At 32.5% G+C, this 26,778-nt stretch overlaps 4 protein-coding genes across 7 annotated transcripts; 1 reads left to right on the top strand and 3 right to left on the bottom strand.

Annotated features, from left to right (window-relative positions):
• The first annotated feature begins 846 nt into the window (after positions 1-846).
• LOC129896338 (uncharacterized) lies at positions 847-2,202 on the top strand. The gene is made up of 2 exons (XM_055972206.1): positions 847-1,218; positions 2,028-2,202. Exons 1-2 carry the CDS (start codon positions 872-874, stop codon positions 2,152-2,154), a joined length of 474 nt encoding a protein of 157 aa, XP_055828181.1. The 5' UTR covers positions 847-871; the 3' UTR covers positions 2,155-2,202.
• Positions 2,203-8,851: 6,649 nt separating this feature from the next.
• Positions 8,852-14,331, bottom strand: LOC129895822 (proline-rich receptor-like protein kinase PERK4). The gene is made up of 8 exons (XM_055971595.1): positions 13,512-14,331; positions 12,380-12,919; positions 11,595-11,681; positions 11,362-11,432; positions 11,188-11,264; positions 10,301-10,448; positions 9,758-9,919; positions 8,852-9,335 (listed from the first exon to the last, which is right to left on the bottom strand). The coding sequence occupies exons 1-8, from the start codon at positions 14,329-14,331 to the stop codon at positions 9,048-9,050; spliced, it is 2,193 nt and encodes a 730-aa protein (XP_055827570.1). The 3' UTR covers positions 8,852-9,047.
• Positions 14,332-20,585: 6,254 nt separating this feature from the next.
• LOC129895186 (uncharacterized) lies at positions 20,586-21,479 on the bottom strand. The gene has a single exon (XM_055970865.1). The coding sequence runs from the start codon at positions 21,352-21,354 to the stop codon at positions 20,878-20,880; it is 477 nt and encodes a 158-aa protein (XP_055826840.1). The 5' UTR covers positions 21,355-21,479; the 3' UTR covers positions 20,586-20,877.
• Positions 21,480-21,698: 219 nt separating this feature from the next.
• Positions 21,699-26,072, bottom strand: LOC129894048 (acidic leucine-rich nuclear phosphoprotein 32-related protein). Of its 4 annotated transcripts, none has more exons than XR_008767610.1 (3): positions 24,749-26,071; positions 22,523-23,129; positions 21,699-22,301 (listed from the first exon to the last, which is right to left on the bottom strand). XR_008767610.1 is itself a non-coding variant. In XM_055969544.1 (3 exons), exons 1-2 carry the CDS (start codon positions 25,865-25,867, stop codon positions 22,851-22,853), a joined length of 1,398 nt encoding a protein of 465 aa, XP_055825519.1. In that variant the 5' UTR covers positions 25,868-26,072; the 3' UTR covers positions 21,699-22,301; positions 22,837-22,850. The 4 variants fall into 4 exon arrangements, 3 of the variants coding, with proteins under 3 accessions (XP_055825519.1, XP_055825517.1, XP_055825516.1); XM_055969544.1 differs by having other exon boundaries at positions 22,837-23,129; positions 24,749-26,072; XM_055969542.1 differs by lacking the exon at positions 21,699-22,301 and having other exon boundaries at positions 22,361-22,726; positions 22,837-23,129.
• Positions 26,073-26,778: the final 706 nt, after the last annotated feature.

The following is a 26,778-nucleotide window of genomic DNA, read 5'->3' as shown; positions in this document are numbered from 1 at the left end:
AAAACACAAGCTACCTAGTTTGTTGCCAACCACTTTAAACAACATAACAAAATAATAGTACTATAATTGTACTAATAGAAAATAATTCATAAGCATAATAAAGTTTAATAGCCAATCAAATCAAGAATTAACAAGTAACAAGAACGCTTAAAGATAAAACATGGATTTCAACTTGAAACTGGAAAAGAAACATATATACTTGAGGAGGGCGATGTTTGGATGGTTGTTATTCATTGTATTGTATTATGAGTTCAAATACAATGTTTTATTTTGATATCGATTATTGGCAATCGCATTGTTATCTTGATTTTTTTCTTCTTGTTTTATCTTTACTTATTATTTAATAATTATATATTTTATTTTTTACCCTACATTTTTATAGTAGCTCTATACCCTACTTTCTGTGTAAACTTATCCTTCATATCGTTGATGAGTGACATTATGTGACAATGGAAAATTAACAATACAATATATCCAAACGTTGTATTCATTATAATAATAGAGTGTGACATAATATAATATGATATATTACGAAACAATAGGTAACAACTATATGTATACATCCAAATAGTGTGTAAGGTGAAAAAGAAATTCAATATCTATTTGGCAAATTAAGTTTTCAAAGGGGGTCTTTTGCCAAATCATCTCCAATCAAAAAGAAGACTTAAAATACAGATACTATGTACCATATTAAGTCAAAGATGCGAAACATAAGCTACCTACTTAGTTGCCAACCACTTTAAACAACATAACAAAATTAATTAAAAAACAATATTCCCTTACACAAACAAGTATATCAATATTGTACTAATAGAAACTAAGTCAAAAACATAAAGGTGAATAATAACCAAGAAAATCAAGAATTGTAACAATGGATTTGAACTTGAATCTAGAGAGAAAATCATCAATAAGAAAGCTAGGAAGAAGCAAAAGCACACTATTAACCTCAGAGTTAATTAATATTCCTTGTGGAGATATTGATTATTATGAGAGAATTTCACAGTCTATGAGACATGTTGAAATTATTGATGATGATGAGGCCATCCCAATAATAAGACATAAGTGGAAGAAGAAGAAAAATAAAGCATGGGTATTTCTCATGAAGGTATTTTCTTTCAAGAAAATGACTAGTAGTGATGAAAGTCATGTTGGTGTTGGGGAAAAGTCTATGGAAGTGGTGAATAAGATGAACAAGAAGGAGATGCAATCTTCATCATGGTGAGATTAATATAATCCTTTATTTTAGTAACTTTTTTTTATCCCTCCTCCCTAGAGCTCCCATCTTTTTGCTTCCTTTGGGCTCGAACGTGCAACTTTATAATGGGAGGTGGAGGACGTTTACTATCTGACACTATTAGAAACAAATAATTTTCTATCACGAATCAATAAAAAAATTATGCTACAAAACATGATTTAATTTTCACCCAATTTCCATCGAATCGGCTTACTAGAAATTAAAAACGCATGGTAGGAAACAAATTCTCATTGATGTACTGAGAATATTCACCGGCCATTTTTTCTTTTCTAACTGATTCAATCAATTAAATATCTATGGAAATAGCCATTGAATATTTTTCAATGAGAAAATAGTAATTTTTAGTAGTGTGAGCAACCTTCGCTGTCTTATTTTACTGTCTTTTGGTTATGATCTTTGTCTCAATTTATGTGGCATTTTTGCTTCTATAGAATTGTAATTTATAGTATTTAGTATAGTTTTTGAATAGCTAAATTTTGATTTATAATTTATTGAATTGATCTAATCCTTAATTTTGAAGATTAATCAAATTGACGTTCTTTAGAAATAGAAAGTGTCACATGAATTGAGATGGAGGGAGTATTTGTTTAGGTTCTTATTTTCCTTCTTCCAACTACCTATAGAAAAAGAGAAATCATCGAAAATACACATCAAATTAATCAAATAAAATAACTGAAACATGGAGTTGAAATTATGGTTTAGAAAATATTTACAAAATTTTCAGCAATTTTAAGATATAGTTCATCAATAAAAATTGAAACTTTATGTGTAGGGAAAGAGATGTGGAGATTACACAAAAGCCAGATGAAGTGTTGGTCATGGAAAAGAAGAAAATAAGGCAGCCTACTTTTCTTCCTAATCCTTACAGACGATGGCCTGTTCAAGGATGGAGATATTGAAGATTAAATTTGATTTAAATCGGTTATTTGTCGTTTAAAAATTCTTGTTTAGACAGTTTACGTATATTCATAATATTTTTGCATTTAATTTAATTTAGCTCCTCTATTTCCTCTCTTATCATTAATGTTGTATGATCATTCCTTTTATTTGAAATAATTTTTTGTCTTACAAGATAAAGCTAATTGTTCTTTCGGCTTCTAAAGGAAATAAAATCACACAGCGAAATAATATATGTACAAGTAAAAGACTCAACAAAGATTATATAGAAGAAATTTATTAAGCTAGAGAGAAGAGACAGAAGACTTTAATTAATAACTCAAAACTCTTGTATCTTACTATATTGAAATTATGTAATAAGATACTCATATTTATAATACTAACAAATCAAATTAAACTAGGACTAGAAAACCTATTCATATATGAACTAGGACAAATAAATTCTAACTAGACATGAATTAAATAAATATCAAATAACTAATCCTAAACAACTTAGGATTCCTACTCTTGATTTATTTCCAACATAACCTTCCTTAAATCAAGATCTTCAAATGAGACCATGCCTAGCATCTTCTTCAACTTTATGAACAACTCCAATTGTAATGGCTTTGTGAAAATATCAGCAACTTGTTCTTCGGTCTTGCAATATTCAACCACTATCTCTTTATCTTGAACCAAATCACGAATGAAGTGTCATTTGATGTCAATGTGTTTGCTACGACCATGAAAAACTGGATTCTTTGTTAACTCAATTGCAGACTTGCTATCACAAAATATCTTTGTAGGACTATCTTGCTTATGTTGAAGAAATCCAAGCATCCTTCTTAACCATAATGCTTGTGTAGCACTATTTGTTGCAGCCATGTATTTTGCTTCAGCAATTGACAAAGCAACAACTTGTTGCTTCTTTGAAGACCAAGAAAATACGTCAGATCCTAAATAAAATGTATGGCCAGAAGTACTTTTTTGTTTTATCATATCACCGGCTCAATCACTATCAGTGAATTCAACAAGACTACTATCATTAATATTTGAATAAAATAAGCCATCACAGAGTGTACCTTGAATATATCTCAAAATTCTCTTGGCTGCTTGCAAGTGAGATTGACGCAAAAATTCCATAAATATGCTAATTAATTCAACTCCATAAGTAATATCAGGCTTTGTAGAAGTCAAGTACCTTAGACTCCCTAATAATTTTCTAAATTATGTAGCATCAACAAAATCACTAGTTCCATCTTTAGTCAACTTCAACTTCTCTTCAACAGGGGTCAAGATTGATTTGGCTTTCTCCATATTAAATCTTTTCAAAATATCACTTGCATATTTTTTCTGAGAGAAAAAAATTCCATCTTTCATTTGAGAGACTGCCTTCTGCTTGTATACCCACTTGACTCCAATTAGTTGTTTTAAAGGTGGAAAATTTGTCAACTCTCAAGTATTATTTTTCTTGATAGCATTAATTTCTTCATTCATTTCATCTACCCAACGATCATCTTTAGCAGCTTCCTCAAAAGTAATTGGATCACAATCTGCAAATAGTTCAAAGTTCACAATATTTTCATTGGATAAATTATTATCATTACCAACAATATAATCTTGCAAACGAAATGGTAAATGACGATGTCTTTGTGGGCGACTGAATGTCTCTGTTTGAACAAGATGAGCTATTTATTCCTCTTGATGTCTTATAGAACTTCCTTCCTCCATAATTGGAATTATTGGTTGAGACCCAGATAATTCAGGATTTTTCTTTGACCATTCTCAAGTATTTTGCTCATCAAAAGTTATATTTCTACTAACAATTACCTTTTCTGTATCTAGGTTAAATAACTTATAATCCTTTGTCTCATGACCATATTCAATAAAAATATACTTTTCTGCTTTATCGTCCAGTTTCTTTCACAAAACATCAGGAACATAAGCATAAGCAAGACAATCAAATACTTTTAGATGAGAAATATTTGATTTCTTACCTGTCCAAGCCTCTTGTGGAGTTTTTTCAAAATTAGATCGAGTAGGATACCTATTTAGAACATAAATGGCACAGGCGACAGCTTCTGCCCAGAACTCTTTGGGCATATTTTTGGAATGCATCATTGATCTTACCATATTCATCATTATTCTATTTTTTCTTTTAGTTACACCATTTTGTTGAGGAGTATATCTAGCAGTCAATTGATGTTTAATGCCAAACTTCTTCAAATAGTCATCACAAACAAGAAATTCAGGTCCACTATCGATTCTTAATGTTTTAACAAAATATCCACTTTGTCTCTCCACATAAACTTTAAATCTTTTAAAGCCTTCACATGCATTCGATTTATTTTTCAGAAAATATACCCATGTTTTCCGACTAAAATCGTCAATAAAAGTAATAAAGTATTTACTACTTCCATTGGAAGGAACTTCAACTGAACACAAATCTGAGTGAATTAGCTTCAATGATGCATTAGCCCTCCAAGATTTGCCCTTTTGAAAAGGCTCTTTGTACTTCTTTCCCAAAATACAAAACTCACATTTTGTATTAGGAAAATCAACGAAAGGCAAACTATCAACCAATTTATTTCTTGCAAGATGTTTCAAACTCTCAAAATTTAGATGCCCAAAGCGTAGATACCACAATCAAGTTTCATCAAAATTCACATAACTAAAGCAAGGTAAGTCTCCACGATTGAGATAAAGAGGCCACAAACGACTTTGATTTATTTTTACCGTTGCAATTAGTCCTATTTTATCATCACTAATAGTGCCAATTTCATACTTAAACCGCAAGTCATATCCTTTTTCTGTCAGATGCCCTAAACTCAATAAATTATGATAAAGACTTGAAAAATAATATACATCAGATATAAAGTGAGAAGATTCATTTTTTGAAGTAATTGGAATTTTTCCTCTTCCAACAGAGAGTTATTAACAAGTCTTATGGTAGCTCTAAATAATTCATCTAGATCAATAAATAATATTTCTTTCCAGACATGTGATTGCTACAATCAGAATCGATGAACCATTCATCCCCTTTATTTTCTTCAATTTTCTGAGTTAGAAAATAATAAAGCCTCTTGTTTATCTCCATAATTTTAGCCAACTTTGCATGTGCTTCTCTATTTTCAGATTTATTAAACCAACAATATCTTTTGATAATGCCCAAATTTTCCACAATTACGACACTAAACTGTTGATTTATTACGTCTCTGGAAATTTTAATTACTTTGTTTTTCCTTTCTAAAATTATTAGTATTTTTCTGTTGATAAGAGAAATTACCTCTACCACGGCCTCGAAAGTTACCTCTATCCTCTACCTCTAAAATTCTAACCTCTTTGATTTGTTTAAACCAAAGTTTGATATCTCTTCTTTTCGGTTAGGTTGATTCACCTTTGCTTACAACACTTCATCAATTGTTTCTGTCTTCGATTGATTAAGGGACATCTCGTATGTCACCAATTCACATTCTAAATCATCAAGTGTCAAAGTGCTAAGATCTTTGGTGGCCTCTAGGACCGTCTTCTTGGTGTGAAATTTTATACTCAAGGATCACAATATTTTTTCAACAACTTTAACTTGGTCTAATGCTTCTTCATTAGTTCTCATATCATTGACAATATTAGTAACTCTTGTCAAAAATTCTTTGACGGACTTTGTTGATTCCATTTGGGCTAACTCGTGTTGTCTTCTAAGCTCTTCCAATTTGACTTTTCTTACGTTTGCGGAACCTCGATGTGAATTCAATAAAATTGTCCAAGCTTCCTTTGTTGTCTTAGCATGTATGCAATTCGACCTTGCTATCAAGGTAAAAATGTGCCCTATAATCCAATTGTCTATTTTTCCCCAATTGTTTAGCTATTTCACCAGTCAATGTTGTGCCTTCTAGAGCTCCCACGAATCCATTATCAATAATGGACCATAGTCCAATCGCATTGAAAAAATTCTTCATCTGTTAATGCCAACTCTCAAAATTATTTTTGCCGTCAAACATAAAAATGGGACAATTGGGTAAATATTGAATATCCATATTCTTTTGTATATGTTGAATTTCACAAGAAGCTTTACTAAGATCTCACACAAGCTCGGATACCAATTTGAAGGAAATAAAATCACACAGCAAAATAATATATGTGCAAGTGAAAAACCCAACAAAGGTTATATAGAAGAAATTTATTAAGCTAGAGAGAAGAGATAAAAGACTTTACTTAATAACTCAAAACTTTTTTATCTCACTATATTGAAAATATGTAACAAGACACCCCTATTTATAATACTAACAAACCAAATTAAACTAGGAGAAAAAAAAAATTCCTATATGAATTAGAACAAATAAATTCTAACTAGACATGAATTAAATAAATATCATATAACTAATCATAAACAACTTAGGATTCCTACTCTTGGTTTATTTTCAACAGTTTCCAATTCGATGTTTGGAGTTTGTGGAGTCACGACTAAATTGGGATTACACACTGCAAAGCTCATTCGGGGTGACACTCTCTACAAAAAAAAATCCATACCCAAGGCTCGAACCCGAAATTTCTGATTAAAGATGTAGCAATCCACCACTACACTGCAACTCATGTTGGTCCTCGGAAAATTTGAAGGACCGTGTAATTATGTTTAATTATTTTCATGAATTTTTTCTTTAATTAAATTCATTGTTCAAGCCAAGTCTTTGTAAATTTGTTAACTCCCTTCCCCAAATTCAAGTTCATTTAAATTAAATACTCTCTCCATTCCATATTAACTGAATTTGTGAGGCAATGCACACTTGTTAAGAAAAGAATTTAGGATATAAATTGAACATTACTTTTCACTTTTACCATTTTAGTAATCGTCAAACTATTGTTGAAAATAGAAATACTTCAAAGCAAAATCATAAATATGAGTAATTAATTCTCTTGAACTTATCACCTAGAAAATGTAAATGAAGTTCAAGAATGGAAAAGGTTCAAATATTTATCTTGGACTGTGAACAATTCACTTATTTTGAACTATAAATTTATTTTTCCAAAAATTCAGATAATATGGAATAGAGGGAGTACTTCCTTCGTCTTAAAATACTTTTCAACATTTGTCAAGTTTCGTTTTTCGAGTGTCAAACAATAAAAATAAATTGTGCTATAAAACATGATTTTTTGCATCTGCACATAAGGATAATTTTTGTGACTAATAACACAAAACAAGAAAATAGTCAGATAATTCTTTTGATTAAAACCTCATGTACTTTATATATTAATCAGTTTAATATATAGATTTCATCTCTCATTAGTCTTCCCAATCCCTATAAATTTCAAAAAATAATATAGTACTATAGACTATAGCTAAATAACCAAACTTCGTGACGTATCCTGCTCCACTCAATTGATCGAAAAAGTCTGCAAAAAGAGATATCAGGTACTTGTTCTTGATGATCACTTTCATGTTCGATGCTCTATAATCGATACAAAACCTCAAAATATACATAACAATTTTTTTTATCGGTTAATTCGTGCATAATATAACAATAATCATATGTGTTTACTTTTCTAGTATAATTGGATTTTTCTTTTCCTAAAAGGAAAACACAAAGTCTCCATATTTGGCTAGTCTTTTTTTTTTTGTAGGAAAATATTTATGACTCTATAAATAGAGGTTCATTCTTTTTAACATAGTAGCATTCACATTGTGGCCCTAGAGGCTTTGAGAGTTTTGGATAGGGAGAGAAACGGTGAGACATAGTGTTACGTTAACATTTGTGTGAACCTCTTGGTATTTCAAGTGAATTGTGTGAGGTTATTTCTCTCGATATTTTGTACTCTCATGTTTATATAGTAAATTGCTCATCTTCTCTTGTGGATGTAGGTCGGTTGACCAAACCACGTTAAATGTTTGTGTCTCTTTTTGGTATATTTCTCATTTATCTTCTTACTCATGGTCATTTGAGATTCGCTTTTCTAGCTTCCGCACGTCACTCAATTATTTCAGTTCTAACAAGTGGTATCAAAGCAAGGTTAAAAATGGGTGTGCATCTTGACGGGTTCAGTTCTAGCTGCTACTTTTTTGACAGTAATGAAGATTTTTGTTGGAGAAATTTTTCAGAGAAGTTCTCTGTGCCGAGACATAGATTTTGCAGAGGAGATATTGAAGATGGAGATGCAACCTATTGAAGATTATGTGAAGAAGGTGGAGCAAATTTATTTTGTCAGAAATTCAGCCTAAGGGGATGAATTGTTGGGTGTTTGCCCTGACTTTCCTACTATAATTAGGTTTTTCTTTTCCTAAAAGAAAAACATAATGTCTCTATATTTGGCTAGTCCTTTTTCTTATATAAAAAGGTTTATGACTCTATAAATAGAGGTTTATTCCTTCTAATATAGAAGCATTCACAATGTAGTCCTAGGGGCTTTGAGAGTTTTGTGTAAGGGGAGAATTTGTGAGACACAAGTGTTACGTTAACATTTGTGTGAACCTCTTTGTATTCCGAGTGAATTGAGTGAGGTTATTTCTCTCGATATTTTATACTCTCATATTTATAGTGGATTGCTCATCTCCTCTTTGAACGTAGGTCAGTTGATCGACCCATGTTAAATGTTTGTGTCTCTTATGGTATATTTCTCATTTGTCTTCTTGTTCATCATCATTCAAGGTTTGTTTTGCTAGTTTTCGCATGACATTTAATTTTTTCGATGCTAACAATATGCACATTGTCTCTAATTAAATTAGTAGTAATTATAATTCATTAACTTCCTATGTAATAAATATATAGGAACTTAGCCATTCCATTCTTAAAGAGTCTCCTTTTCTCGATAAATTATAGTTTTCTATGTTGCTCTCAAACACTTTAAAAATATCACCAACACATCGTGCGACAATATTTTTGCAATGTCCGAATAGCACATATACTTCCACCTTAGATCAAATTGATCATTTTACTTGCTTGTGGGGTCCAGAATGATTATAATCACTGCTGAATTCACTGCTAGTGTCAGAAGGATGGAGTCCATAATCACTTGTGCCACCATATTCACTACTGTTGAAATCTTGGCTTGTCATCACCATTTGCCTGAATTTCATCATGTCAGCATTGTATGCACGAGTGTCGTACAGATCCGAGGCGGGCCCACTTGCACCGCCAAAATTAGCCGTGTTGTTCTTGCTAGCTTTTTCATTCAAGTCCTCCAAAGATGAATCGCCATCCAAGGCACGTACAATCTGAATCATCATAATAAATAATGTGTATAAGCAAAATAGAATACTATACTATAAAAATTTCACATATGGTCAACTGAACTTTACTATAAAGTTAAAGATACTATTTTTCGTCAGTAACTGAACTATATATGTGTATTTCTCGAAAAATACAAAATGATAGGAGGAAAAAAATCACGTATGAAAAAATTTGACTACCCATATTTTATAAACCGAAAGACAACTAAAAAGTGCATATAAATGAAGAAAATAGTTACTAGGGCCAGAAATTTGACTTTTCAATTATTTGTATTTTTTTGAAAAATTAATATATAGTTTAATTATTATAATGTAACAAAAAATAGTACTAATATGATATTGTTGTTAGCGGGATACTTAAATTCCGATACAATATTGTTATAATATATAGAGTTTCGAGGACTTGCCTGGCTCATTTTTGGACGCCTTCTAGCAGAATGTCGAACGCTAGCAGCAGCACAGGCTACCATCCGTTGTAGCTCATTGGGATCATAGTTTCCTTCTAGTCGAGGGTCTACTAACTCATCGTAGTTATTCTCTTCCAACGCTTTTGTAAGGAAGGGTCTAGCCTGTTCACGAAGGACATGTTACAAAATAACCCATTACGTACAATTTGAATAAAAGAAAATAACTTTATTAAAATTTCTTCTACTTTATATCACCAATCTCTCTTATATATGAAATAGGTAATGGAAATATAACTACCAAAAGAAAAGTTGAAAGTTATATTATGTAGTGGCAGAGTTTATAGTTCAAGTTACAAAAAAAATTCATTTAATATGTATTATAAATATTTTATTCAGAACATATGAACTGTGAATTCTGAATGCGCCTCTAAATTTAAAGGACATTTTAAAATGTTGATATAAAATATGGTTCATTTATTATAATGTAAGGGAATTAATTAGGAACTTATTAATCAGATATGAAGAATAAATTAAATTAATTACCCAATCTACTAGGCTGTCATCCATGAGTTTATTGGTAGTATCCAAAGGTCTTCTTCCAGTAATGAGTTCCAATAGCATAACTCCAAATGAAAATACATCTGATTTTTCTGTTAATTTGCCACTTGATGCATATTCTGGAGCTAAGTACCTGTGACATAACAAATTTATTAGTAACTTGTTATGAATTTATTGGTTTTTTTTTTATGAAGGATATATTATGCAATAGATAAAATGATTTCTACAATTTCTTCTATCTCATATTAGTTGTCATTTTGCTCAAGATAAGCAATACTGTAACCTGACTTTAAATTATTCCGAATAAAGTTGTGCTTGAACATTAATTTCACTCGGAAAAACTATTTGCTAGTTTAAATTTTAGTGAGTGAAAACTAGTTACTTATTTCAATTCAAATGTCCGAACATACTATTAGAAACAGAGATTTTCTTCACTACGAATCAATGAAAAATTTGTATTATATAAAACATATTTTTTTTCTCACTCATTTTTCATTGAACCAGCTCACAGGGAAAATGCATGGTGGAAAATAAATTTTCATTGAAATACTATTTTTCCGTGTGAAAAAACGCCACTATTTTTCTTTTCTCACTAATCAATCAAAATATCCGATGAATATAGCCACTGAACTTTTTTTTCGATGAAAAATTTCAATGAAAAAATAATGTATTTTTTTAGTAGTGACATTCAAACCAGTAATTCAATATTTCACTTGATGTTTAAATATTGAAGTTCAATATTTACAAATACTCAAGGTCAAATAAGTATTTGCAACATTGAAACTGAAAAATATTTATAAATATTTAAGTTCAGTATTTGTAAGTCGATTCAAATATGAGAGAAAAATAGACATAAAGCGTAGTTTTCTAACCCAAAAGTTCCCATAACACGAGTCGAGACATGAGTATTATTGTCTTCCGTAAGTTTAGCTAATCCAAAATCAGCCACCTATAAATCATAAACATTCTTGTAAATCCTAATTTTTTCTTTTATTGGCATAAAAAATAATTTAAAAAATTATATTTATGAAATATCTCATTTTTACCATGGCTTCGTAATTGTTATCAAGTAAAATGTTTGCACCCTTGATGTCACGGTGGATAATGCGAGGATGACCTGCATATAAACAATTTTGTATTGTTATAATGAATAAAATTTCAATTATTTAACGTAATAAAATATAATTTTGTGGTATTAATTATTGTTATAGGGGTGAAATTCAGTTATTTTGAGTGAAATTAACTCGAAATGAGAGGGTAGAAAGGGAATTTCTCATACAATCTTCATGGAGGTAAGCCAGTCCCTTGGCTGATCCCAAAGCAATTTTAAGCCTAAGTCCCCAATCCATGACAGGTCGACCTTTACCTGCAATCACACCACACAATTAATTTCAAATTTTCACACTTAAAAATGGCTCAAAATGCATTTCTAACAATTAAATATTTTATCATGATTAGGAGTTTTTGAAATTCGATATCAGAAAGTGTTTTTACACCATCAACCGACATCGACTTATACTCACCAACTTATAGTTCAAATAAAGCATTTTGTAACTGTGGATGGATAAGTAATCAAGCACTTCTTCAGTTTTATTTTATATAACAATATTTGACAGTTCACTAAAATATTTTTAAAAAGAAAAAGAAAAGAGACTTTTACCACGCATGAAACGAATATCTAAAATTTATCATTTTAAACATAACATTTCTATAACAACAATATATATATATAGCATGTCATTTAGGCAAAAAAAAAAACGAAAATTTAAAGATTTTTCAAATACAAAAAAAAATTATCAGTTTTTCGAATTAAAAACTACAACATTAATGTATATACAACTACATATATTCAACTATAGTCTATAGATATGAATATTGTGTCTAGTGCCTAGAAATAGCTACAAAATTAAATTTTCATGGCTTCGAAAAAAAAAATCATATCTATAGAAACATTGCCTCATTTTTGCTATAATTGCTGGTAACTATTGATTGCGTTTGAAGTTACTATAACAATAGTAACCCTTTTAATTAGTCATAAGAAATTATTGGAAATAAAATACGTACCATGAAGGTGGTACTCCAAAGTTCCATTGGAAACAAATTCATAGACCAACATACGTTGTCCATCAGCAATGCAATATCCCACAAGTGAAACAAGATGTCTATGATGAACTCTACTAATAATTTCAACTTCAGCTTGAAACTCTCGTTCTCCTTGTCCGCTTCCGGACTTCAAACTCTTCACCGCGACTACATTTCCATCGGTCAATACACCTTTGTGCACGAACCCGAACCCTCCTTGACCTAACAAATTTGCTTGCGAAAATCCACCCGTCGCCGTTGCTAAGTCAGCATAAGTGAATTGAATTTTTGATAGTCCACCATAATTTTGGGATGGTACTGTGGCTGGCCCTCCAGGTACATGGCTTGAATAACCTGAGCTAAATTCACTGCTCGTATGCGCAGCCGGAGGAGGGGGAGGCGGTGCCCAACCGCGACCGCCTTCTTGTGGAGTTCCCATTACACCTGGTGGTGGAGCTAATGTAACAATGTGATCCGTATGAGGGCTAGAATAATTGGCCGTATTGTAGTAAGGATCACCACCTACACTAATTGCCAACGATATTTAGTTGTTATTCACCACGAAAATCACGCATTGTACGACGTATTTCACTTATATACATTGACACAATGTAAAAAAAAATTACATTATCAGTATAATTTGACATGTTTGTAGCAAATGATTTGTCTTATTTTCTAGGTGTTAAGTTACATACAAGAAGACAAAATCAATAAACCCCAATTTACTATAACTAATAATTTGAAGTAAATACATTCAAATCTCTCGATAACAACATTGTTTATCTAGATTATTTTTTTTGTTATTATAAAAAAATGCTAGTATAGAGAACATATAATATATTATAACATGAAAAATCGGTGAATGTTATAGTAAAATGTTGTAATAGAAAGGATGCATGTCATAGAAAAGTCTGACTTCATTGTTAAATGTTTAAGAAAAAGACAGTGTAATATTTCTATAACAACATTTAATTCAGAAACGAATTCAAAATTTGTTCTTCAACGAGGATATGTGTATCTATTTCTAAACAAACAATTATGGATTCAGTTGAATCCGTGACTATCTACCTAATCATTATATGAAAATGGGAGATTGAGCTAATAATTAACATACCTTTTGGTGGATGTGTGGGATCGACATAGTATGGTTGTTTCTTCTTCCTTCTATTACATAATAGGCAAACTATGACAACAGCAAGAATCAATAGACCTGTCATGGCTACTGCAGCTACTATTACCACAGTTGAGGAAGATGATTGTTCATGTGGAGGAGAATTATTGCTTCCTAAGGAACCAGGTGATTTATTCGATGGTGCATCTCGTGAAGGTGGAGGAGGAGGTAATGCCTTTTCAGATGGAGATAAAGATGATTCTGGAGAAATGGGAGCGGGTGGAGAGAATGTAGATGATGGAGGAGAATTAGGTTCGTCAAAGGAGGTGTTTTTGGAAGGAGGGGATTTGGTGTTCGTGGTTGGTGGTGGGGATGATGAGGAGGAGGAGTTCGAGGAGGGTGGTGATTGTGTATTAGGCTTGTCATTGTCAGAAGAAGGAGAAGAGTGTGATGATTTAGGTGATGGAGGAGAAAAATATGTGGATGATAGCGGCGGAGGAGATTCTATAGGAGGTGGTGATGCGGGAGGAGGAGATGAATCAGATTTTGGTGGGGGTGATTGATCAGGGGAAGGAGGAGGAGGAGATGAATCGGATTTCGGTGGTGGTGATGATTCAGGGAATGGTGGTGGAGAAGAGTTAGGTTTCGATGGTGGAGGTGAAGAAGAGTCAGATTTTGGTGGTGGAGGTGAAGAAGAGTCAGATTTCGGCGGTGGTGGATAAGATTCAGGAGGAGGAGAAGAGTCAGGTGGCAAAGGAGAAGAAGGTGGAGTAGAAGATGAAGAATTTTGAGAAGGAGGAGAAGAAGAAGGAGAATTTTCCATGTTTAAACCAACGCTGACCTTCCGGCTAAGATTGTGCTTGAAATCGACACGCAACTGCCGAAAAATCAACCTTTTTAACGTTTAATTGTTTGTCTCAACAATTCCTCAATGCCCTTAATACATTGCCATGCAAAGAAGAAAAAAACATCACCTTGCACACATTAACGTGAAAGAAAAAATATGACAACTTCCTTTTCAGAATTATAATTCCCGTGTAAAAATAACAAATTGAAAGTGTAAAAATAACGAATTGAATTAAGTCAAGATCCTTCAAACATTACAATGCATATATACAATATGCATTAGGATTCATTGAAGGTTTGCCATATTCATTCGTTTATGAATTATATTGAAGTTGGTTAATGGAGTTTTTGTAGTAAAGAAATTTAAAATAGGTAAAATGAAAGACAAAAATAGAAAGCATGTACCTGAATGAATACCGTAAATGAAGGGTTCTCAAAGGGTGAGAGAGAATCCTATTGGGACTAACAATGTGATTTTCCCTTCTTAAGGGAGAAAGTCCCTTTCTCCCTTTCCTCTCACTCAAAATTTTGGCTTTTAAACACCTCTAATTTGGAAGAGACCTAATTCTCTAATGACCAAACAACATCTAATGGCCAAGATGTTGGTTATAAAATATTTATTAACAATACATAAATAAATATTTTATAAGAAACATGTTCCCATATAACAATCTATGAACTTGGGCGGTCCAATCTGACCTCATATGGGTGAGCCCTATGATCCCAATTTTGGGCCGGACCACTCTTAGGAAATCAAGTTGGGGGTGAGAAAAAGGGTGTTCGGCTAGCCCCCATAACTTGCTATGATGTTATTTAGCCTTAGGTGGGCAGAGGGCGGTTAGATTTTTTAAAATTATATAATTGAACTTTATAAGTGGACACAAATATGAAAAGAAATTTCAAATTTTCAATGAGTCTTTTAGTTTTCTTAACAGATGAATTTGCAAAGTCAAATTCAAAGCTTCTGGCAATCTTCTACTATTCCCTTGATTCTTTACTCTATTACAATCCAATCATTGAAACAAATTAGAACATTCATAGTGTTGCCACCCAATGAATGTCAGTTATCTTCCTTAATAAAATGCGTTTTTTTATGCAAACATTGAAATTGAAACGATTAGCACATCTCTAGCTATTAGAGGTATTTATTATTTGGGTAAAAATCAATTCAAATCGAAAAATCAAATTAATTTTTATTTGGTTTGATTTTACATTTTTAAAAATCAATAATATTTGATTTGTTTTTCGTTTTGTTCAAAAAACTTGAAGAAATAACCGAATCGAACCAATAATTATATACATAAAAAAGGGCAGTCCGGTGCACTAAAGCTCCCGCTATACACAATATATTATTTTTTATGAGCACGTTTTTATGCAAAAAAAATTTAGGACACTAATTTAAAAAAGTAAGGTATGATGCATCTTTTATTTGTACAACAACATCATTAGCTTATGCATTATTCAGTAAGCTTATGTTGTTTAGTAGGTTGAATTAACTAATCATATAAGCAGGAAGTTAAACATAATTGTATATGAATTATAAGATCCAAAATGTCACGAAGACAATTCATTTCTATTTGAATAAATTGTTGTCTTTTTTTTCTTCTTTGAATGAATCATTCTTTTTTTTATTTTAGTGTATGGTTAATAACCGAATAACCGAACTAAACCAAATCGAAACCGATAATACCAAATCGATGGGTGTATATTTTATTTTATTTTAATAATTTTAAAACCGATTAAATTGATTTGATTTTGATCAATAACTGACTCAAAACTTTTGAACAAATAATACTACAAGATTCAAGAAACTTCTTTTACTTTCTTATTAAATTTTAAATTTTGTGTCAAGTCAAAACCATACCAATAAATTGAAACGTAGGGAAACGAAGAGAATACTATTTATAAAAAAAGGTAATTTTTTTCACATAGAACAACTTTGGATCTCAAAATAATTTTTTAAGAAATATATTATTAACTTTCTATTTTAAAAAACATACTAAAAGAATAAATTTTAAATAAAAATAATTATTAATTATTATTCAAAAGTTTAAGACCCCCGATTTAAAGTCACCAAAGTGCTTGAGCGGCCCCTGCCTACTAGCCATTATGAAGGGGGGGAAAACATGATATTGCCTTATATTGCTCCTCTATCCTTTTAGGGGTCGTTTGGTAGGATGTATTAGAAGAAATAATTTATGTATTATGTATGATATTATTTAGTACTATGATTGGTAGGATTTTAGGCATATGTATAACGAATACATGTATTAGTTATACACCCTACATGGTTTATATGATTATTACTAATAGGCAGAAATCATCGGTGGCTCCCTAAAGTTGGCATCAACTTTCAATTAAACACCTCAACTAAGCTTTGTTCATTTTATACACCTTATGTTAGGCCCCGATGTGTCATTTTGACATTTTTCGGTGATTTGGCACATGATGTGTATTGCACGGACATCTGAGCGCGTGAAAAGATTTTTTTTTATAATATATTTTCTTTTTCTTTCTTCTTCTTCTTCACTTTATCTCTCTTCCATTAACTCCACCCTCCACCACCACACATCCATCATTTCTCTTCACCTACCCCTCTTTATTACCACCGGAATCATCCATCTCCATCATTTACTTTTTTCTCCACCAAGAACCACCAAATTTTCATTTTTCTAATTCATCTGTAACAATAATTCGAAAAAATTAAATTTGGATCTAAAATAATTTTCAATGAAACTTTATTTTTATATATCCACAACTTGAAAATTCTTATTGAATAAAAGCTATGTAATTAATTTTTTACTCTTTATTTAATGTTCTCAAAAAATTATCGCAAAAAATCATACAGTGATAGAAAATTAAGTAAGGATCGGGAGAGTGTGAAGTTGACTACAAAAAAAAGTTGAAGATTGTGGATGAGTTGTGCTTCGAATCTACCAAGAAAGGAGCATTTTTGTTAAGATCCAGAGAATTCTCATCTTCAAGAAGACGTTTTTATGCCTGCTTTTCGTCTTTGCCCTTGAATCTTTTCAAAAATAAAGTTTCTCAAAAAAAAATCCCAAACAAAAGTTGGAAAAAATATTTTGAGTGCTAAATTTTGTTTGGAATAAACGATAATGATGTATTTGTGTTGCAATTCTTGATTTAAACATTGTTCCATCACTTTGGATTGAAGTATTTGAGATAGAAATTAGAAGACTCCATTAAAGCTCATTTGAAGCTTCTTGCCAAATCAGCCCAAAAATGGTTTTAATAAAATATTTTTTACTTTTCTTTTTATTAAAAAATCATTATTTAAAAATTATTTTGGACACAAATGACAAATGTCATCATTTCATTTGACATTTTACACGTCATTTGGCGAGTGTAAAACACACATACGTTATATTTTGATGATTGTGAAAAAAGTATCAAAATAACACAGCAGAGCCTGACATAATGTGTCTAAAATGAACAAAACTTAGTTAGTGTGTCTAAGTGAAAGTTGGTGCAACTTTAGGGGGTCACCGATAAGTTTTGCCTTACTAATACCTTCTATTTGGTGGTATTAGAGCCTGTTTGGATTGGCTTTAAGTTGGTCAAAACCAACTTAAAGCCCTTTTTTAGCTTTTGGACGTGTTTGCCTAATGCTGACTTTAAGCCATAAAGTTCTTAAAGTCAGTCAAAAATGAAAAGTTAGGATTCCTAACTTTTTTTTCCAGAGTGCTTAAAGTCATTTTCTTTGACCATGGAAATTACTTTTATATCCCTTATATTTTAACTAAATTCTCAAACTACCTTTTTTTATTCTTTTAACCCTAAAATTCACATCATAAGCACTTTTATCCAAACACTCAACTGCTTATTTATAAAAATAACTTTCAGCACTTCAAAGTTCTAAAAGCACTTCATACATAAAAGTTACTTTTTTTAAGCCCATCCAAACGGGCTCTTAGTTATACATAGGATTTAATACCATGGGATTAAATATGTAAAGACAAAAATACCCCTCAAATCCTTTTATTCATTTTGTTTATTTTCTTGATTTTATGTTTTATATTTATAGTTTTTTACTAGTAAATTTATTTAAATAAATTAGCTTACAAATTTTATTTATTTGTGAGTTCATATTTACATAATATATATATAAAAAAGTTGTCACGTCAAATTTTTAAATTTTATTAATTTGTGGGTTCATTTACATAATATAAAAACAATATTTTGTCATGTCAATTTTTTTTATAATTAATTTAATTACGTGATTTTGTTGATACAAAGACTTAATTGAGTGATTTTACCAATACAGAATAAAGTTTAATGACTTTGCTAGATAAATTCTCAAAATTGAGTGACCTTTTAAGATAATAATTCCATATTAAAACTACAACCTGCAATTTTTATGTGTAAACGTAGATGGTTTATTCGATTTTACTATTATTTACCATCTTTTCGATTTTAAAAGTAGATGGCCTATCTTTATTAAATTGAAAATTAACGTTTTGTGGGTGACCAATTTATTAAGATGACAATTATTTGCCTTCAAATAATTCAAGTGAGAAAATAGCAAACGTTGCGACAAAATTATTCTTCTCTTACCTAGTTAGAAGGCCACAAAAAATAATATTGTCCGACAATCATCTACCTTGATCCAATTGCATGGAATAGAAAATCTCATAATAATTCAAGTGTATTATTGAAAAGAAACTTTTTATAGAGTTTTAAACCAAACACAAAATTAGATGGAAGACAATGAACTAAACACTTCATAAAAAATAATCCCTACATTAATAATCTCTGTGTTACTAATCCTCGGGTTATTATTTTTTACCAAGCGACCCCTTAATGAGCTAACTACATATCTGCTAGGCTCCACTTAAATTAAAATTTAGCTCATCACAGTTTCTATTATTAGAGCCCGTTTGGATAGACTTTAAGTTGGTCAAAACCAACTCAAAGCCCCTTTTTAGCTTTTGGACGTGTTTACCTAATGCTAACTTTAAGTCATAAAGTTCTTAAAGTCAGTCAAAAATGAAAAGTTAGAATTTCTAACTTTTTTTTTCTAAGTGCTTAAAGCCATTTTGTTTGACCATGAAAATTATTTTTATATCTCTTATATTTTAACTAAATTTCCAAACTACCTTTTTTATTCTTTTAACCTTAAAATTCAAACACTTATTTTCAACATAAGCACTTTTATCCAAACACTCAACTGTTTATTTATAAAAATAACTTTCAGCACTTCAAAGTTCTAAAAATACTTCATACATAAAAGTTACTTTTTAAGCACATTCAAACGGGTTCTTAGTTTGTTGTAGAGTAGTTATTTCAGATCAAATATCTAAATATTATTCTAAATCTTGCATGCCTTGTGTTTGTTTTTAATTAGAAAATGATTCTTTTTCATTAGAAGTTCATGGGACACGAGTTGGTGCATATTGAAAGTTAAGTTTAAATGCATAGGATTTACTTAACGTGAATCTTGATGGGTCATTTGCACCTTTGTCCTTATTTTGTGTTTCTCTTTAATTTATATCTTTCAAGGTAAATACAACATTTCTTTCCATTATCAAGCGTTCAACCAATTGATATGTTTTCATAAATAATTGAAATTTAATTTTTTGATTTGTATCTTTAATTTTTAAAAATTTATAAAATTGATAATTTTTTGGTGAGGCATAAATTTAAATTTTCGCATCGTAATATTTTAATATGTTCTACGTTCTTAAAGAACTTATGTTGCGCTAGATATAACTTGAAGCAAAAATTTTAAAAAATCAAACTTATTTGAAAAGAAAAAAAAAAGAATGGAAAGAACCCCGTCCTTTTGGTTATTGCCTCGATAAACCAAGACCACATAACATTGGATAACAATTCAATGGCCTATAACCAAACCATTATCAACACAAACTCAAAAGTCAAGTAAAATGTTAAAATTACAAAAAAAATTGTTCTATTTTCATTCCTAGACTTGGAATGAAGAGGTAAATTACACCCTCAATACAATAACAACAACAATATAATTATTATACACCAATCAAATAATAAGTTGGAGTCATTTTACAAATCATAATCGTTCATGTCATTCCATTTAAGCTCATCTCAAAGGCGCATATATAAAGTACTAGTGTTAGACTTATTTAAACCAAAGGTGGATCTAGAATTTCTAGAATATAAGTGTATCACTAAAAAAAGAAAGAAGAAGTATTTAGCGGAAATTAATCTCTATTCTTCTAGACAAATCACTCAATATTCAATCAAGTGCACCATTCAGCCTTTTTGCAACGTGATGTCAACTCTAAAAAAATGTCTAATTTTACAGAGATCATAAGTTCATGTGTACTATATTTTGCTCAATAAATACAGTCATGATCTGAATAAGATACTTTCATCACAGAGCATAAATTTAGGTATGAAAATTCACCAACACGACAAACAGTAGATACGAATTCATAACTTTAACAACACAATCTATTTGATACTAAAAATCTTGAATAAAAATTTTAAATCTCGAATCCGCCTCTACTCATCTCGGATCAATAAAATCTTAACCAAAGCATTGATCGGTAGGGAGTGGCCCAGGAATCGAACCCTGTTCCAAGAACTGCAACCCAAACACAACCAAAATGGCCAACAATGACAAGTAAGACAACCCTTCAACAGCACCCAACAATCCAAATGGTCCATTGGGCAAACCCGACCCGGTTTTCGATTTGGTGTACAATGACCAACCCACAATACCGACCACAACTAAGTAACTCACACCTTCAATTGCTCCAATTGAGCCAGCAGGTCCTGGTGGAAGTCCACAGCCTGTTGTTTTTAAGGTGTAAAGTGACCATCCTATTACTGGTGTTGATATTAGTCCACCAGCTATGGCGATTTTTTCGATTGGGTTTGAGGTTGAGGATGTTTGGTTAGACATACATTGGATTTTGAGATGTGTTGATTTGGGATTGTATGGGTGTTGTTTTGGTGATGGGAGAAGACATTTGGGAGACGATGGAGATAGAAAGATCAACATTTTGAGTTCCTGTGGGTGTAGGAAATAAGAAAAGGCTATCAAGTATTTGATCTTTAAATTATACGGGAGATCCCAATATAAACTTTTTTGGTTTTTGTTAGTTGGGGCAGGGGAAGGTGGAGAGTGACGTTTTCTGTTACAATAATTTTGTAAAAAATGGGGATAAAGTAAAGAAATTGAATCAAACTCATTTGTATCAATCAATCTTATATGACACTATGATAATCATTTTACTTAAATTTTATAATTATGTGATTAGGTTAAAAATATATATGTTTGAATTAAAATCAATGAAAAAAATTAAAGGGTGTGGTCACTAAAGAAGATAGAGGAAGGACATGTAATTTGTATTGTACAATATTTGAATTGAATAGTTGTAAATTTAAGAAATTTAATACAAATCCAAGCGCACACGCGCTACATCTCTTTTGTAAAATTTTGCTTTAAAAATTGTATGAACAGTTAAACAAAGTGGAATCCCATTAGGCCGCAATTCGCAACCGGCAAAGCTATTGCGGCTTGTGAAGCTCACGCGAACTGACATCTTGGATCACAATTTGGACGAAAAACCCACATCGAAGCCTGCTATTTATACCCACGGCCCAAGTTGGCCTGCTCTCTCCATAATCAACTTTCATTGCAGGACCTCTTCCCTCCAAACTTATGGGCTTCCACCAGCAAGCCCATTAATACTCTTTACCACGACGATACCAACTCTTGAGTGCACCAATCCCATCTCTATGCAAGTGGGTAATAAATATATTTTAGCACAAAATAAGCAAAGGGAATTTTTTTTCCTTTTTTGTTGGATTGGGACCATTGCTTTTTTTCTTTACTAAATAGATAGATATATTCTGAGCCGGTGGGTTATCATATCATGTCATCGTTCACATGGTTGTAGACCAAGGCAATCAATTGAGACACAAATAGCTGACATCTGGCACCACCTGCAAGTTGCAAAAGATATTAGCTGTAAAAGTAGATCAAGGAGGCTCGCCTCATCATCTGAGAGTCATAAACGGTCACACTTAACATGAGACAACTACTATCCACAAAGCTGTTTTACAAGCCAATTAAAAACTATCCCCCATAAAAATAAAAGGCAGCAAAGCATTCTTTTTTAAATTCAAGAAAGAAAAAAAAGGCGGAAAACGAATTCTTCTATCACCTACTACTATTGTAGAACTAGCCAAAGATTTGCCATTCGCTTTTTTCCCCCATCAATTCAAATTCCCCTCCAAACTCCGATTGGTTTTCTTCCCTCTTCACTCTTTTGAATAATTAGGTAACGGCTACTGCAGCCAAACCAAGAGCGCCAATATTTACTAACCACCTTTTGAACATTTGTATATCTCCCATCATCATCCTACACCTGAATTTCCCACCAAAACAAGTGTTACTTGCTATCCAAGAAAAAGATACCACCAGTCTGAAAAAACAAATCTATTTATCAAGTGCATCATCTCTTTAAATCAAACCCACCACAGATTCTGTTGCTAACGGTGCTTCGATGACTTTGAATACTCTTCATCATCATCATCATCATCATCATCATCCCCACCATCATCATCCTCATCATCTCTCTTCCTCTTCTGAGTGGACGATGGTGGCTGCTCCTGAACTTCACCAAAATCATCCTCTTCATCTTCAACATCTTCCTCCAACTCAGCATCATCTTCATCCCCATTGACGGCCTCCACATCACTGCCTTCAGCATCATCTACTACAACATGGCCAACTGGTTGAACAAGGTAGCCATTGCCATTATCTTCTTCCTGTCATTTGTAACAAAATCAGTACAGCTCTCTATTTACCAGCATACCAAAAATAGAAGGTAACTCATGCACTGCAAAATCCACAAGACAATTTTGACATCAAACAATATAATGATCACCCCAACTAAAGCACATAGAACAATTTTCCAAGAGGAGAATACAGGGTCAAACAAAATACAAAACTACAGCACCATAAAGAACACATCTAGGGAAGTAGAAGATCACTTATACATGTGAATGACACTTGGGCCAACGAATCACAGATAGAAGATCTTATAGCAGAAAGAAGAAAACAAAAATAACCAATATAGGCAGGAAAAACAGAAAGAAACACAAGCAGTGGATTCAAAAAGGTCAAGTTACCCATAGACTTCAGCAATGAAATTTGACAGTCCCTTCCCGAAAAGAAACACAGTGTGTGTGTGTGTGTGTATAGAAGTGGAAAACAAGAAAATGAATTTTAACTTTGGGATAATCTGATTAAAAAAAATGATGCCAAATAGACATCATTTAACCATTTAAAAAGAAACAAGAAAACACAGAGCACATAAAGCAGCAGCAGCAGATTTAACAAGGTAAGATTTACCTATACTTTGGCAATTGACAGTCAGCTTCTGAAAAAAAACAGAGAATGGGATATGATGGCACAAAAGTAAAAAAATCGAAAAAGAAAGTGTCAGAGCTTTCATTAGAGAAAGCAAACTTAAAACCAACAAAAAGATGAAAGGACTAAAAACACCATAACCAAGAGGAGAAGACCAAAAAAGAGGTCCGGGGGAGCTGTTCGAGAGAAGCTCAGCAACACAAAAACACGGAAAATCATCTAAAATTTTCTGCTTTAAGCCTCTTAACACTTCCTCCTCTAATATAATTGCAAGCACAAAAATTGAAAAAAAATAATCTAAGAACTCTTAAATCAACAAAACACAATCCACTGGAACATACTTCAAGATATTCACATATGTTATTTTGGGTAGAAAAACTAAATACAGTTAAGATTTCAGGCATAATCAGAGTTCCCTGTGAATATTAGACAGGCCACGCAGAATTTAATCATATAACTAAAAAAGAGCACATAGACACAGCTGCAAGTATCATACGAATTCTAAAATCGCTGACATTCAACAAACTTCTTGCAAGTCTCTAGTCAGTTGTGTACACAAAACTATGCATCAGGTAATTTGTAGAATGCACAGCTTCAACCAGAATAATATATATTACACCACCTTGATCTGATAAATCAGCTTTGTTTCGAAGGCAACAAAAAACAATCTGTGCACCAAATTTCCAGGTTCAGAATAACCCAAGGACAATTCCTCACCAATGCCAGACAAAATTACAGGTATCAACAACAATCAATGTAACAAATTGATTAATCACTATGGAACTCCAATAACATAGAATTCTAACAATTCTCTAGCAGCAGTAAACAAACGAACCATGCATATTTCATAAAGCTAATATCAAGAGAAACAATGAATAAACAATTCACCCAACAGCAAAAGGAGTGCAGATTAAGTTGTGCAACTAGCAAGAAGCCATTTAACAAAACAAATTATGACATGTGATGCACTAAAATGAAACAAGAAATAACCAACTAAAAGAGGAGAAATTTTCACCTCATCTTCAGCATCCTCATCATCTTCGAAATCACCATCCTCCTCGACACCTAGCTCCTCCTCTCCTGTCTCCCCATCATCATCCTCGTCTGCATCATCTTCTCCATGCTCATGCCCATCAATTTCCCCTTCTGTGCTATTCAACCTCCCCGTACTTGCAGGCTCTGCAAAATCCCCATCATCATTATCAACTTCCTCTTCATCCTCATCGTCGTCATCATCATCATCGTCGTCATCGTCGTCCTCCTCCACACCATCTTCATCCTCATCACTGTCTTCTATCTCATGAACCTCAACAACATCATCTTCATCTCCCTCTTCATCTATCTCCTCCACAAAATCCTCATCTTCATCATCCTCATCATCATCATCATCCTCTCCATCAGAAGCTGCCTCTACTCTAAAGCCATTTGAGTGACTGGAACCATCCCCTTTAGACCCATTAATCACTCTAGTTATCTCTGTCTCCTCCTCATCAGCATCACTCTCTTCCTCATCCACATCTACCACACCTTCACTCTCAACCGTATGTCCATTGTTCAGCCTAAATGGATGTTCCTCTCCATCAACTTCCCCGCTCCCTGGATCATCCTCTTCATCCTCCTCTTCTTCTTCCTCCTCATCATCCGATTCAGGCCTCTCAGTACCCTCTGCATCCATCTTATCTAAATACTTCAACGACCTAATCAAACCAAAAACCCTAGATCGATAATCCTTAACCCTCGTCACGGGACACTCATATAGATCAAGCGACACAAGCCTGAGTTCAGCCAAAGGCTGAAGATCATCGATATCCTGAATCCTGTTATTAGACAAATCAAGGTCCCTAAGAGAATTTAAACCAGCTTCTACAAGGAACTCAAGGCCTCCAGCGATTCTATTGTCCGATAAATTCAACTTCTGAAGATTCCGAAGCCGAGGAAACTGTTCAAGCGATGTAACACCAGTATTTGCAATTGACAGGTGCTCTAAATTCTGAAACCTTTCGAAAATCGACGGGGGAGCCAACTTACCATGAATACACTTCACCGCTCCGTCCAACGTTAGGGTTCTAACAGAACCAAAGTTTCTCTCGCCATCTAACGCCGTCTCCACCGCTCTTTCCCAAATCTCATCCATCAATCAGAACCACAACTCATGTAATACGAATTTTCAGAAAACTACAGGAGGACCAAAAACGAAATCCGAGAAGCAAAGCGTCGAGACTAAACAGGACTAAAAGTTCAACAAACCTCAAACTTTTTCCTCTGCGCCGGAAAATGCATAGAAAACCTAATTTTTTTCTTCCTCTCTCTAGTTTCTCTCTCTAAAAAAAAACTCACACTCTACCGCTTGATATTGGGGGGAGGCGAGTCAGGGTTGGGGAAAAGAGTAATCAGGGTTGAGTTAACTAACCCAAGTCATGGTCAATATGTGTTTGTTGAGAGAGTGATTAACAGCCGTTGATCTTTAGAGACGCGGATCGATGACGTGGATATGAAATGAACGGTGGAGATTGAAATATGGTGTGTTTCTTTTTTGATCTCGTAATTGATGAGCACGACACGTCATTCTTGACGCTAATATATCGGGGATGTTTAAAATATGCCCCCATTGTTCTCTAATATTACGGAAATACTAACATTTCTCCCTTCTTTTTTTTCCCTTTTCGCATGGAAACTTTTTCGCCTTATACAAGTGAAAAAATTATTGTACCTTTTTGTATATATTCATTAACTACCATTTCAGTAAAATTTACAGTAATGATTTTCCATCTATATAAGATAATATTTTGCTAGAAAAGTATTATAATATTAATACTGAATTAAAGCTAAAACAGTAAATAATTATTACAAATATTGTATTGTGGCAAGCCATGTAAGGCATTGTCTTCAAAGTGATTTCGACACTATAGAGATGCAAATTGTTCTAGCTGTCTAGCATGTCGTTCCTCAAGGTTACACGTGCACTTATGATTGTATGTTTGAAATTTGCACAAATTAATTAACTAAAAAAATAAAAGAAGAGGAAAACTTTGAAGAAGAAGAAGA

This window comes from Solanum dulcamara, chromosome 7 (assembly GCF_947179165.1).
Source record: "Solanum dulcamara chromosome 7, daSolDulc1.2, whole genome shotgun sequence".
Taxonomy (NCBI): domain Eukaryota; kingdom Viridiplantae; phylum Streptophyta; class Magnoliopsida; order Solanales; family Solanaceae; genus Solanum; species Solanum dulcamara.
Note: the sequence above shows the minus strand (reverse complement) of the source record. Positions and strands in the feature narration are given on the sequence as shown.

Excerpts from the sequence above, each read along its gene's own strand:
- LOC129896338 (XM_055972206.1), top strand. The coding sequence starts at position 872 with ATGGATTTGAACTTGAATCTAGAGAGAAAATCATCAATAAGAAAGCTA. Across the intron at positions 1,219-2,027 it reads GAGATGCAATCTTCATCATG|GGAAAGAGATGTGGAGATTA; the intron begins GTGAGATTAATA and ends CTTTATGTGTAG.
- LOC129895822 (XM_055971595.1), bottom strand. The coding sequence starts at position 14,331 with ATGGAAAATTCTCCTTCTTCTTCTCCTCCTTCTCAAAATTCTTCATCT. Across the intron at positions 11,265-11,361 it reads ATAACAATTACGAAGCCATG|GTGGCTGATTTTGGATTAGC; the intron begins GTAAAAATGAGA and ends TATGATTTATAG. Across the intron at positions 10,449-11,187 it reads CGTGTTATGGGAACTTTTGG|GTACTTAGCTCCAGAATATG; the intron begins GTTAGAAAACTA and ends GTTATGTCACAG.
- LOC129895186 (XM_055970865.1), bottom strand. The coding sequence starts at position 21,354 with ATGTTGATCTTTCTATCTCCATCGTCTCCCAAATGTCTTCTCCCATCA.
- LOC129894048 (XM_055969544.1), bottom strand. The coding sequence starts at position 25,867 with ATGGATGAGATTTGGGAAAGAGCGGTGGAGACGGCGTTAGATGGCGAG. Across the intron at positions 23,130-24,748 it reads ATGAGGATGCTGAAGATGAG|GAAGAAGATAATGGCAATGG; the intron begins GTGAAAATTTCT and ends TACAAATGACAG.